The 15,016-nt window shown below is 37.2% G+C and overlaps 1 protein-coding gene across 3 annotated transcripts in view; it reads left to right on the plus strand.

Moving 5' to 3' along the window:
• The window catches only part of CSDE1 (cold shock domain containing E1), a 38,378-nt gene that overhangs the window by 2,077 nt on the left and 21,285 nt on the right, over positions 1-15,016 (plus strand). For 2 of the 3 annotated variants that reach the window (XM_029947801.1, XM_029947802.1), the window contains exons 2-3: positions 7,236-7,625; positions 13,694-13,840. In XM_029947801.1, the coding sequence (XP_029803661.1) occupies positions 13,703-13,840 (138 nt within the window). In that variant the 5' untranslated portion in view covers positions 7,236-7,625; positions 13,694-13,702. The remainder of the gene's footprint in view (positions 1-7,235; positions 7,626-13,693; positions 13,841-15,016) is intronic. The other variant, XM_029947803.1, reaches the window with a different exon arrangement.

A 15,016-nucleotide genomic window follows, 5' to 3' on the forward strand; every position in this document is an offset into this window, starting at 1 on the left:
AAAGACACACTGTAGGGCCATCCAGCATATAAATAAATTTTCTGGGGTGGCTCAGTCTGTAAAGCATCTGACTTCAGCTCAGATCTCATGGTTTGTGGGTTCCGGTCTGTGTCGAGCTCTGTGCTGACAGATCAGAACCTGGAGCCTGCTTTGGAGTCTATGTCTCTCTTGCCCCTCCCCAACTCGCACTCTCTCAGTCTCTCAAAAATAAGTAAAAAACATTAAGAAATTTTAAAAATATTTTTTCTTTTAAATTGTGCAAAATACACATAACATATAATTTTAACACCCCTCTCCCTTTTTTTAAGTGTATGGCTCAGAGATAGTACCTTTGTTTACATTTGTGTGAGGACCATACTTTTGGCAAGGTAGTTGAAACATGGAAATGCTGTTTGTACAGATTTTTAAGGAGCTGAGCTGTAGGCCTGAATTACAAAATAGAATAAAAATCTTGATTTTGTTAAATAAAGAACTGCTGTGCCTTCTTAGCTTTGTCTTTTCAAAAAATGAAAGGGAACCTACTTTGAGATCTCTGACTCTGTCTTATGGAGAGCTGTAAAACTTGGATGATTTTTCATTAATAGAGAACTACAGCAACAAAAATTATAAGTTTTTTCTTTCTTTCTGTACATTTATTGATTTTTGAGAGACAGAGCTTGAACAGGAGAAGGGCGGAGAGAGAATGAGACCGAATCCGAAGTAGGCTTAAGGCTCTGAGCGAGCCTGACAGAGCCCGATGTGGGGCTCGAACCCATGAACCATGAGATCATGACCTGAGCAAAAGCTGGACGCTCAACCAACTGAGCCACCCAGGCGACCCAATTGTAACTTTTTTTAAGATTGCATAGCTAGAATGTCTCCAGAGGTGAATCTGCTTTGGTAGGAGTGACTTATTTTCTTGAATTCTATCATTTCTTGATGTTAAATTCTTTTTGCCAAGTCAGGATTTTAAAAATTCCTTTGTCTTGGTACCAGAATGTTTCTACTTCTATGTAGGGGTACCTACTTGAAAACAATACAAAACTTTTTTTTTTTCAGTTCGTACTGAGGAATTATAAATGAATTTTTCATTGTTATTAAACTGGAGTATGACATTCTAGGCAGTATTCTGTTCAGAAGTAGTGAATGGCAATTTTATTTTTGGAACGTTTTTATATTTAATACGTTTTTTTAATGCTGAGGTAAAACTGTGTAGTTGAAAATAAATGGATTAGCAGTTTCTTCACAGTTAACATGTTGGCTATCCATTGGTTTGTAGCTAAAGCAAGTAAATAACCAGCTAGTTATTTGCACTTTTGCTTCTCAAATGCAGTTTGTACAAGCTGCTGCTATGGTCAGGATTGCTAGATACAGGCTCCTTTCATCTGTAAAAATCTTTGCCAAGGAGCCTTTTGTTTATCTATTGGGCATGTCAGTACCTTTTTCCCTCATGAGTCTGTACCTGCGGTGGCCAGTTTGGTAGCCATGTGCCATGTGTGGCACTTAAACTGTGCACGTTTCTGAGCTGAAATGTGCTATCATTGTAAAATAAACATTGGATTTCAAAGAAAACTTTAGATTGATTACATATGGAAAATAACATGTTGGATATATTTGGATAAAAGACCTAATTAAAATTAGTTTCACCTTGGGGCACCTGGGTGGCTCAGTCCGTTAAGCAGCTGACTTTGGCTCAAGTCATGATCTCACAGTTCGTGAGTTTGAGCCCCACGTCAGGCTCTGTGCTGACACCTAGCTCAGAGCCTGGAGCTTGCTTCAGATTCTGTATTTCCTTCTCTCTCCGCCCTTCCCCTACTCACACTCTGTTTCTCTGTCTCTCTCTCTCTCAAAAGTAAATAAACATTAAAAAAAATTAAAAAAAAATTAGTTTCACCTTTTTCTCTCAACTTGAATATGATTACCAGAAAATTTCAAATTACATATGTGGTTTTGCACTATATTTCTGGTAACAGTAATGGTCTACACTATTTTCTGATTTTGTGTTTGGAGCATTTAGCTGCTTCCTACAGTGCCATTTGTCGTATTAGAGTACTGGTGTATCGTAAAAGCAGTTAAATGATAGATGGAGATCAAGCTTTTCTGTCTTAGTAGCTATTCAGGTAACTAACAACCCAGCATAGTTGTTCTTACTGAACATATACCAAAAGATAGTTGCAGCAATTTGATTTTCTTTTTATTCCTGCCTGACATGTTGATGGCTTAAATTGGTTAATTATCTAAACTTTATCATTTTCCTTAGATTCTAAAGTAAAAATGAATTATAATCTGTTAAGCACTTCAGTTATACAGGTAATAGCAAAATAGGACACACTTAAACTTGTCTTGAGTTAAAGCATATAGAAATATGAACTGGAAAGTTAGGGTATAATTATTATTCATACAAAGCAACACTGGAGAACCTTTTCATGCTGCCTAATTGGATCGTTGCTCTTCTCAAAAAAAAAAAAAAAAAAAGGTACTTTCTGGGCAGCTGGGTGGCTTAGTTGGTTAAGGGTCCAAATCTTTTTTTTTTGTTTGTTTCTTTTTTATTATTGAGACAGAAACAGCATGAGTGGGGTATAGGCAGAGAGAGGGGGAGATACAGAAACCGAAGCAGGCTCCAGGCTCTGAGCTGTCAGCACAGAGCCCGACACGGGCTCCAACCCACGGACTGTGAGATCATGACCTGAGCCAAAGTCGGACGCTTAACCCTCCGAGCCACCCAGGCACTCCTAGTGTCCAAATCTTGATTTCACTCAGGTTATAATCTTAGAGTTTGAGAGTTTGAGCCCCACGTTGGGCTCTGTGCTGACAGCACTGAGCCTGCTTGGGATATTCATATCCCCCCATGAGCATTAACATGTGCACATACACACACACTCTGCTCTCTCTGAAGAAAAGAAGCATTTTTTTTAATTAAGAAAAACTTTCTGAACAAAGTGGGCTAGCCTTTCATTAACATTGTCCCCAGGTGAGTGCTATACAAACTCTGAGAATAATTTGTCAAAATGACAAACTGGGTTATGTGATATATTTTAGATAGATTGTTGGCCACATAAATATTGGTTCAACATTTATTTAGTGCCTACTATTTGCCTGCCTTCTACTAGGCTGTTTGAAGTAAAGCCGCAAACTGGGGGAGACTGTAAGTAGCAAAACAGGTGATAATACTTATAAGACCAATAAGATACGAATACCTATTTGGATTATCAGTTTAAGTAAAGGAATCAGCTTTTAACTTCCAACTAAAACAGTATGGCACGATAGTTGATAATTAACTAGTGGTGATACTGTTTCCATACAGACCAAAGGAAAAGGGAATTGATTACTTGGCAATCAGGGAGGCTCTCAGATCAACATTTAAATCGTTCTTAGTATTTTGGTTGGTACTTATTTCATGTATAGACTTCAGTATCTATCTTTTGGAGGCTAGAGGGAATGCACTGTGTTCAGAGGGTTAAGGCAGAAGAGTTGTCAGTACCACCCATGAATGTTAATAATTTTGGCATGATTGCATAGCCAATTTTATTAAAATGCCCAGTGGGTACTTTTTAAGTGTTTCATTAAGTGTTAATAATTTGACTGAAAAGTGTTACCCATGAAGTCTCATAGCTGTGAAGATACTAATGAAGTGAAATTCAGCTACTTTCAGTTATTCTTGATAGTTGGTGTATTTGTTTGAGCTTTAATAGATCGTAATAGGCTTCATTAGTGCCCCAACACTGACTCTGCAATGCTCCAGGTTTTAGATTCTGGAAGTCTCATTGCTGTGTTACTAAGTGACAAACTGGAGGGTTCTTAACATAATACACCATCCTAGAACTGGGTTAATCCAAATTTTTCAAAATAAGTTGTTTCAGAAAAAGACAAATACTGTATGATTTCACTCATGAAATTTAAGAAACAAAACAGATGAACATAGGGGAAGGGGGGAAAAAGAGGGAAGCAAATCATAAGAGACTTAACGATAGAGAACAAATAGGGTTGATGGAGGAAAGGTGGGTGGGGAATGGGTATTAAGGAGAGCATTTGTGTTGAGCCCTAGGTGTTCTATGTAAGTGGTGAATTACTAAATTCTACTCCTAAAACCCGATCTTACAGTATATGTTAACTAACTAGGATTTAAATAAAAATTACCAAAAAAAGATTCTTGCCTCTTACGAGATAGCATTTTTGAGGTCTTTGGGTTTGTAAGTAGAAGTTGGTAGAACTGCTGCAGTTGAATTGTGGTGTCCTTTTCCAACTATGGACTAACTACCTTTTGTGCTATGGTTGTTTCTGCTGTGCTTAAATTTGGCAGTGCTGGATTAGGTGCCGAGGGGACTGTGATACAGAAATAAACTTGTGGGGCGCCTGGATGGCTCAGTTGGTCTTGATTTCAGCTAAGGTCATTATTTCATGGTTTGTGGGTTTGAGCCTTGCATTGGGATTCTCTCTTTCCCTCTGCTTTCCACCTCTCTCCCTACTGGTGTACACGCTCTCTTCTCAAACTTAAAAAAATTGTTTCATAATTGGAGCAACAAGATACATAAGCATGAAGTAAGCAAAGTGCATAAATGACTTGGTACCAGAAAGGATGGTGTAGGCAGTCAGAGTTACTGCCTCACATAGTAGGAATTAAGGTATTAAGTCTATACTGGAATGGTCAAAGAAGCTGTTTTGTCATTTTAAAGATGGCAATATTGTCTTCTTTGTGGGAAGAAATGCACGAAGAAGTCTAGAATTAGGAATCTTCCAAGGGTTATGTTTAAGGATTAGGCAGGAAAATGCACCTATCTAGGAGAACTGGAGAGCAGTGGAAGGTAAAAATTGAAAGGTAAAATGGAGAACACCTTTAAATGGTAGTTCTTAAATCCTGGCTGCAAGTCAGAAACACAGGGAGAGAGAAGGGATAAAATACACCAATTTCTGGGATGTAACCCTAGTGAAATTGAATTAGAATTAGAATTACAAGGTAAGATTCGGGCTTTGATTTGTTTTTGTTTTTTTTTTAAGTTGCCCAGGTGGTTGGGTTGGGTGTGCAGCCAGGATTAAGAACTTCCCATCTAGGGGTGTCTGGGTGGCTTAGTCGGTTGGGCATCCCCGACTTCAGCTCAGGTCATGATCTCACAGCTCATGAGTTCTAGCTCCATGTCTGGCTCTGTGCTGACAGCTCAGAGCGTGGAGCCTGCTTCAGATTCTGTCTCCTACACTCTCTGCCTCTCCCCCACTCGCTCTCTGTCTCTCTGTCTGTCTCTCAAATATAAATAAAAACATTTAAAAAGAAAAATTTCTCAACTAGAGTGCTAAAAAAAAATATTACTGAAGATATAGGACAATGAGATGAGATGAAATTGGAGTTTTAAATAGATCATTCTGGCAGTGTGTGTGTGACAGTAAATGGAAAGAGTTGACGCTGGAAGTTAGCAGATGTGTTAGATACCTATACCAAAATATGACATTTAGGGCAAAAGATACTTTGAAGGAAATATTGATAAGACTTGCAACACTGGATGTAGAGGTGGGGAGGGAAGAATGAAAGATCGTAATGGAAGTAGCCCCACTTTAGGCACTTAAATTATGTTTTTTCTTTGTTTTTTAATGTATATTTTTGAGAGAGAAAGAATCCTAAGCATTTCATTGTCAGCACAGAGCCCAGTGCGGGACTTGAACTCACAGACTTTGAGGTCATGACCTGAGCTGAAATCAAGATTTGGACACTTGGCCAACTGAGCCACCCAGGTGCGCTCTAGGCCAATTAAATTACTCTTTGAGTGAGGACTGGGCACAGGTTTTTTTTTTTTTTTTTTTTTAAAGCTTCCCAAGTGATTGAAGAGCCATTGCTCTAAGAAATAACTAGTCTTGGAAATAAAATGATCCAAATAAAAAGAAAAATATATAACATTTGATGCTTGCAGTAATAACACAAAGTCAGGGAGTATAAAATACAGCCACAAGCAAACAAAAAACAAGCCACAGACCAGCTGTTGATGTTTTCATTTTGCATATGAGAATCCGGAATTTAGAGATGAAATGATTTGTTCATGCATTTTATTCTAGTAAGTGTCAGTGGATGGACTGGAGCTCTCATAGTCTAAGCTATTTCACAAGCTCTGATCTCTCACCTTATAGTCAGTCATTCTTATTTCTGAGGTTTTTATAATACACAATTCATCTCACTATATCTAAAACAAAATCTACTTTTTTCCCATCTCCATATAAATCATTTTGCTAACGGCACCAGTTAATGTTTCGGTCAGTTCAATAGAAACGTTTTCATGGCTACTTTAAGACCATTCTGTGGTCTTACCTATAAATATATTTCACTTCCCATCTCTTCTCATCTTAATTGTTTCTTTTTTATAGATATTCTCTATTTCTGGCAACTGTTTAAATGAGATTTCTGTTTCCTTCACTAAGTTATCTCCCATAGGATTTCGAGACTTAATATCCTTTTTTCAAGAACTAAGGCTATTTCCTGTTATATCGAGTTGAAATAGTTCATAATCTGGCTCCACTACACCTGTCACACTATGTATCCCATTTCACTTTAAGCCAGCCCTCTGTTCTGGCCAGACTAGACTATTGATTCCTCTGAAACAACAAGCCACAGTTGCTGCCACAGTCATTCATGTAATAATAAACCTTCCTTGATGTCAGGCATCAAAAATCATATGCATGGTCCCTGTTTTCAAGGAACTTATGACATAGTGGCATACCCCAGCTTGGCTTTAAGCTTCTTATTAAAAGCCTTCTCTGTGCTCACCATGTTGTTTCAATGCACATAACAGTGGTGAAGAAACAGTAAGTAGTAGCTGTAGTATATGTATGACATAATACTCTGATACTGGTTGAGCAAATTAATTTTTGGCATTGGTCCTGTATTCTGGGTTTTCTCCATGTATAACTCTTGTTTTCTCTGCAAGAGTGTAAATTACCTGAAGGTAAATTTCCACAATACCTACCATAGTACTAGATGCTTATTAAACATTTGTATTCAATTGAATATTATGCTTTATAACTTAGAACTTAGGGTGTAGGAATGTCAATGAGGATTGTGAAATTCCCATTTTGAGTGTATGACACCAAAGGAGGTACCATTAGCACTTAAGAGATTGCTCAGATAACATCACATCAGTGTGTTTTCAAGTTTCTTGCAATCCTTGTTTAACCAATGATTCTAACTTTATGAAATGAGCTTGTCCCTCTCCCCACTGCTGTCTTGGTTCTTTTATGTAAGTTATACTTAATGTCTTCATTTTTTTTTTAACCTCTAGTATGAAGTGTAACAGAACAGACTTTACCACCTGAAACTGCTGCTTCAAGTTCAGATCAGGCAAGGAACAAACCTCGAAACAACCAACAAGACCAAAGAAGAGTACACTTAAGTTGAAGACACAACACTTGATCTGAAACAAGAAGTTTGTGCCTACTCAACAGCTTTGAAAGAGCACTTCCCAACGCTGCTAGTAGTCTTTGTTTTCTTCAGTGCTGTACTGTGAGATTGCCCGGTGCAGCAGCAGTTGTATTCTTTATTAGCTTGATAGATCATTTTCTCTCGCTCTTTTTTTTTTTAATACTAGCAACTTTCATCCTTTGAAACGTGTGCTGAAAAAGAAGAATCAGCAAATACTACTGAAAGTGCAATATTTGATTATCACTGCGAGGTAGGTTTGTAGTTTCCTTTTGGCAAGAATCCATTTGTAATTTTGGATTTCCTAATATTTTGGTCAAATATAGAATCTTTTTAATGTGTTCTCTTCTGAAGGCATTCTGGAAACAATTTATATTCTCAACCATTTAGTCTGAAAATACCAACACTAGATTATTTAATTTATTGTCTCTTGTTAGACAAAGATGGAATTGATGGCCAAATATGGGATTTTTTCATACAAGATTACATTTGTTAATACATGTGGATCTTTTGTAATGTATTGATCGCTTAGAAAGGAAAACTCCCATTGTACTATTTATTTTTTTAATGTTTATTTGTTTGTTTATTTATTTTGAGAGACAGCGTGAGCAGGGGAAGGTCAGAGAGAGGGAGACACAGAATCTGAAGCAGGCTCCAGGCTCTGAGCTAGCTGTCAGCAGAGAGCCAACGTGTGGCTCAAACCCAGGAACCATGAGATCATGACCTGAACCAAAGTCAGATGCTCAACCGACTGAGCCACCCAGGCGCCCCTCATTGTACTATTTAAAAGTTAGGGTTTCAGTTACAGATGGCCTTTGCAGTCTATGTTCAGAGATCTCTGTAGAGGGGTAAAGAAAGCCTAGAGAGAAGGGAAGGGACGTTCGAAGGTGAGAAGAGGGAGAAAAATCTTTGTAGAGGCAACAACATGAACAGAGTCAGGGAGATCTGAAAACATAGAGAATATAGTGAATAGTCCATTGTGAACAAAGTAGGAGATACAGTGTTGTGGGTAGACAGTATAACTAGAAAGGAAAGCTTGCTGGAGGCAGGTTCTAAAGGTCCCAGTGTATTTGACTTTGCTCTATAGAAATGTCATCAGATGTTTATATTTGTAAGCAAATATTAATGGTTTTTTTATTTCAAAGCTGAGATAGCTTTATTGCTTCAGATTTTAAATGATATATTCAGAAGTGTATCTTTAAAAACAAGTGGAACAACTTTTAAGAGATAGATGGGAAAACCTGTTAAAAGCAGTGGATGGAATATAAGGAAGATAAAAGCTAGGGTATAGGCAGATAAAGAGACAGTAGATGTTTTTAGCGGTAGAAGTGATAGGACTTGATAACCAGTTAAATGTGAAGATGAGCCTGGGGGGAATTGATCTCGTCTGCTCAGTTATAGAAGCTCTAAACCTTTGTTGTTCATAGGACTGGGAAAGTTTACGTGGGGACTTGTTGAAAGTAGAATATGTTGTGGAACTCTAGTGGATTCATTCATTAGACAGTAATCTGAAGTTGAGGAAATATGCTAGTATGGAATGTTAAATAGTGGTTATTTGGGGAGGGAGGGTTGTTAGGAAAGACAATTTTCCCTTTTTAACCAGCTTTCTAAATTGGGTAGAAATAGAGGCTTGGAATTCAGAAAGGAGTCCTCGCTTTTTAAGTAATAAATGAAGAAGTGCCAAAGAAGAGAGTAGTGCTATTCAAAGAAGTAGAAATAGCCAGGAGGGAATACCAAGGGAGATAATTTTAAGGAGAGTTTGGTTGATAAACCTTTTTAAAACTGCTGTCATAATCAAATAGACTGAGGAATGAGAATATTAGGTCATTCTTAGGTGGTTGTCTTATAAAAGCTCCATCACCATTTCAAGAAGCACTTGGGCCTTTAATCTGCAATTTATTTTAAGTAATCTCAGCCTCTTGATCAGGAGTCTCATGCTCCACCTACTGAGCCACCCAGGCACCCCAACATGAACTTTTTTTTTTTTTTAGTGTTTATTTTGAGAGAGAAAATAGACATGTGAAAAAGAGCGGGGAAGAGAATCCCAAGCAGGATCCACACTGAGCAGGGAGCTAGATGCGGGGCTCAGTCCCATGACCAAGGGATTGTGACCTGAGCCAAAATCAACAGTCCGATGCTTAACTGACTGAGCCTTCCAGGAGCCCCTCCGATTCTTATTTTGTAAAGGGGTGGATTAATGTTAATAACTTTGCAGTTTTAAAACTAAGTACGTAGAAAAGAGTTAAAAATTTGAAGATTTTTATGTTGGGTTCTCTATATGAGCACAGCCTAGAACAGTATTAATGTAGGTACTAAAATGCTTTAATGTATAAGGCAGTAGTTTAGAATGTGGGCCATGAGGTTGCCTGGGTAGCTCAGTAGGTTAAGCGTCCAACTCTTGATCTCAGGGTCCCAAGTTTAGGCCCTGCTTTGGGCCCAATGCTGGGCATGGAACCTACTTTAAAAAAAAAAAAAAAAAAAGATAAGAATGTGGGGCCATGGAGGGGTGAGGGGTCCTGGCTGGTTCAGTCAGTCAAGCTGCAGCTCTTGGCATCAGATTGGTGCATTTAAGCTTTACATTGGGTGTGGAACCTATTTCAAAAAATAATAATATGGGGCCGTAGCATCAGTACTGTATTCTGTCCCCATTCACTATTTTAAGACACCTTCCAAGTGTTCTCTTGAGATATCTGTGAGCATTAGATTAGACTTTTCTGGTCTCTTTTTTTTTTTTTTTTAAGTACGTTTGAAATCCTATGGATCATCTCTCTTGTCCTTTCATATTATAGCATAAACATATTTGTCCATCCTTGCTAAAGACTGCGTACCATTTCTACAGATTGTTGCGACTCTCGTATCATTATCAGACTAGCTTCTTTCCAGACATTGGTTAGTAAAAGGTATTAGTGAAAACACTTGTGCATAAAGTGTCGTTCACACATTTCAGATTGCAGGTTTCCTGCACTGGAATTATAAAGGAGGACACTCCACATTTTGATTCATGTTGCTGAACTGCATTTCAGAAAGATTGAGCCATTTTCCCACCATAAAAGTATTTGACATGTTGTTCTTAGCATTTCTCACTATTTTTAAATCTTTTATCTTTAGTAGTTTGATAAATGGTTAGTGTTTAATAAATGGTCTTTAAGACTAATTATTTGTCTAATTGCTTTCAGTATTTGACAGATTAGTGCCTAAGTTTGCCATCAACTGTTTGTCTAGACTGTAAGACTTCAGCTTTGAACAAAAAGATCCTTGCCCTCATGGAGTTTGTAATCTAGTACAGTAGACCTCCCCTTATCCACAGGGATATGTTTAGTGTGAAACCGTAGTACTGAACCCTGTAGAGACAGTTTTTCTCTATTCATATCTGTGATGAAGTTTAATTTATATACTAGGTACAATAAGATATTACCAGTAATTAGAACATTTATAAGAGTATGCTATAATAAAAGTTATGTGATTGTGTCTCTCAAAATATTGTACCATACTTGCCTTTATTGTAATGTTGTGAGATGATAAGATGCCTACATGATGAGATGAAGTGATGAATCACCTATGCGTTGTGGTGTAGTGGGAGGCTACTATTGACCTTTTGACCATGTCAGGAAGAGAATCAAGTTCTTCCAGACTACTGTTGGGGGTGGGGAAGTGGGTAACAAATTGCAGAAAGCAAAATGTGGGGAAAGGGTGACTATTGTACTTTAATTCATATTGATTTGCTTACATTTCCTTAATAATACACTGATACCTTTATATTTGCTTTTATTTTCCTTAGGTTTGAGTAAAAATCTTGTTTTAATATATAATCAATATTGACTGCATTTTTTTTCTGTTTCAAATCTAGAAAGTCTTCCAAAAATCTTATTAATATGCATGTTTGTATTTAATATTTGTTAGGGCATTTAACTAGGTCTATCTTGATTATATTATTGTATGCTTTAAGGTGAACAACTAAATATTTTTTCTTCCCTATTTAAAAAAGCCAAATAACATTTACACCCTGGTCCTTTCCTTCTACCCCCCCCCCAATCCCCCTTTTTTGTTGTTGTTGTGTTTTTATCTTAATTTTTTATAAGGAATCATCTATTCAGCTATTTTTTCTGTTGGACTTCTACTTTTATGTAATTAGTGTTTGTTTTTGTTTTTTTGTGTGTTTAATGAACTTGCGTTTTGGGTAATGGCACTTGAAAGTTTTAGTGGTGGTTAAGAAATTTATGGTGCCATAGAAATGTAGTTTAGCCTGAACTGTAAGGAATTCTTTGAAGAGAAGAGTGTTAACATCCTGTCTTATCTAAAGTTGCTCCAATGCTGTGTTTTTCCTAAAAGAAAGATGAGGTTCCCAAAATGGATAAATGCTAGAGAAAGAAACTTCTGTCAGGAAAGATGCTAGGAGAAAGGGAAGGCTCTTTTTCAGTTCTGCTTTGATACTCATTTCGAGATGAGACGAGACTGAAGAGCAATACAGCCCAAATTCCAGAACCTTTGTTGGGGAGCAATTTAATCTTATAAGGAAAAGATAGCTCTGATTCCTTGTAATTCTGTTTATTTTCCCTTAGAAAAACAAGTCTGACCTCGTACCTGCAGGAATATCTGACAGGACTGGAGACTTGAGAATGTGGTTCTTGCGACTTCGTGGCCTGTGTTACGAATCACAGTATTGTGTTCTTGGTAATAAGAACTATAGTCCAAATAGTACAGCTTGAAAGTCATGATCCAAGACATGTCTTGGATCTAGAATATGGTCTTCAGATTAGTTCGATCATGTTATTAGTAAAAGCATGTACAATCAATGTGTACAAGTGTAGATACTTAAAAATCGTGTGATTATACTACTGCATTTGTGTTGGAAAAGACTTGGTCCTACAAATAACGAATACAAAGATGAAAAGGGTGCCTGGCTGGCTTAGTTGGAAGAGCTGGCAACTCTTAATCTCAGGGTCATGAGTTTGAGCCCCACATTGGGTGTAAAGACTACTTAAATAAAAATTTTAAAAGAAGAAAAAAACAGGTGTTCTATATTGGGGTACCTGGCTGGCTCAGTCGGTAGAGCATTTGACTCTTAATCTTAGAATCATGAGTTCAAGCCCCACATTGGGCGTGGAGCCTACTTAAAAACAAAAGGTGAGATAAACAATACCATAAAAATAATTTGCCTAATCACAGTACAGAAACTTTCCACTCTCACTAAAAATATTGTGTCTAAATGCTTAGTTTATAAGTGTTTAAAAAGTGTATACCACTATGAATTCATATGAGAAGGGACATATGTGCAGTATGTTTTATTGCTACTAGTAGAAGACTGTATCATAGTCTTAATATTCTTATTTGGCAGACTTACCAGGTCTTAAATAAGATTGTCATTTTACCTCACTACGTAGAGGTTAAAGAACTAGTTAATACTAGGATTAGAAGTGTCAGGGCCCTTTGCATGTGCTTGCCTTATTAACGTTTTATCTAAGGTTCTAATGCGGCAATCTTTTTCAACCATTTGTCTTTGTGAGGGCTGTTTAAACTAGACGGCTGCATTTGTATGTCCACTTAATTGGGCAAATATGAATTGTAATATGCTGAAAGTAAGTGAACGAGGGCTTCACTGTCAGCCTCTTGTGGAGATTTTCACCCTTCCATCGGAAGACCTAATGCTAAGTTTTATCTCTGGGCAAGATAAATATATAGCATAATATTTTCTTCCCACATCTTAATGGATTATCATTGTGTGTACTCTAGAGAGAACAAGTGATTGAAAATACTGCAGTCCATGTTGTGAGACGTTGAGAAGAAATTGGGCCGAATTGTGTCATTGTAGCAACCACCAGTGAATCCTTACGGCATTTAAAAAATCGTAAATGTTGTGGATTAGGAATTGTGAAAGGGCTTTAAAAAATACATTTCAGGAGCTCCTGGGTGGCTAGGTCAGTTAAGCGTCCGGCTTTGGCTCAGGTTAGGATCTCATGGTTTGTGGGTTCGAGCCCCGTGTCGTGTTCTGTGCTGACAGCCAGCTCAGAGCCTGGAGTCTGCGAGTCTGCTTCAGATTCTCTCTCTCTCTCTCTCTCTCTCTCTCTCTCTCTCTCTCTCTCTCTCACCCTCCCCTACTTGTGCTGTCTCTCTCAAAAATAAATAAAAAAACATTAAAAAAATTTTTAAGTATATTTCAGCTTGAATTAACGCTGTAATTTTTTTTGTCAGTAGAAACCTGATTCAGTGAATTCTGTTTTGCTGAAGTAACCTAATGGTAAATCTCTAAAGGTATAGAAGTTGACAAGTGTATGTTAAATTGTTATTGATCATAGTTATAAACATTGTGCTATGTTACCACAGCTGTTTGAGATGGAGAACGTTTTTACTGTATCATCAGATCCTCATCCCCCTCCTGCAGCCCCTCCTTCACTTTCTTTACCTTTATCTTCATCTTCTACCTCATCCGGGACTAAAAAACAAAAGAGGACCCCCACGTATCAGAGATCTGTAAGTCAGGAAAACAGTCACCCCAGCTCATTTCGCTTTGCATTAAGAGCATGACTTAGGAGAGCCTCTCACTTTGGCTGAAATAACCTGCAAACTCACCTTCTAACTTCTCTAGGCATTCCCTTCACCTTGAATCATGAAAGATAAGTAGTTTAGGGCCTTGCTACTCAAAGTGTGTCCAAGAATCTAAAGCATTGATATCACCTTGGAAGCTTGTTAGAAGTGGAGAATCTCAAACTCCTGCCCCCACTACAATCCGTATTCTGTATTTTAACCAGATTGTCAGGTAGGAGAAGTTTTGAGAAGCCCTAGTTTAGAGGACAGATTGTAGAGGTAGACCTTCTTGGTTTAAATCCTTTACCATTTAACCTTGGCAAGTCATTTAACCTTTCCATGTCTGTTACCTCACTAGTAAAATGTGGATTCTATTATTTTCTCGTGGGCTTTGTAAAAATTAAATGAGTTCATGCATGTCAAACAGAAGAATGTCTAGTATGAAAGAACTAGAACTTAACTACCTACAGATTTAATGGCTTTGAATCCATGGTTTGGCCATCCCATATACTGTTTAATTGCTCATACTTGGGTTTATTGTTCTACAATTTTAGTCCTTTTTTTCTCCTAATGAAAAATATTTTTATTAATAGTGCCCAACATCACATTTAAATGAAAATGCTTAATAAGTCAAATTTTTAATGAAATTTTACTAAAACTAGTAAAAATGTGGATATATTGCTGTCTTAAATCAGTTAATAGACCTAACCTCTCCTAGGAATTTTGTCCTTTTCTATGCCTCACTCACATTAATAATTTGTCTTAATGGTTTTACTCAAATAAGACAAAATGAAATCTCTAATGTGATAGACAGTATTTGATGACCTAACAGGTCCATTGCATTGTATTTAAATAGATCTTTTCACTAAAGAATGTTTTCTTTTGCTTTACCTGATCTTAGAAGCACATGACAGTATTTAGAGATTTCATCAGCATCTGAAATGGGTGAAAAGATTTCTTTAAATATACCTGTGAAATGATTTAAAAATTTTTAGATTTGAAGAGTTCTTGTTGTCTTGGACTTCTGTCTTAGAAAAATTTTGCTTTCTAACTCACTGTTTTGGGTTATCTTTCACTGAAGAATCTATCGCATCACTCTAATATTTTCTAGTTTGAAATAAG

The sequence above is a fragment of the Suricata suricatta genome, chromosome 8 (assembly GCF_006229205.1).
Source record: "Suricata suricatta isolate VVHF042 chromosome 8, meerkat_22Aug2017_6uvM2_HiC, whole genome shotgun sequence".
Taxonomy (NCBI): Eukaryota; Metazoa; Chordata; class Mammalia; order Carnivora; family Herpestidae; genus Suricata; species Suricata suricatta.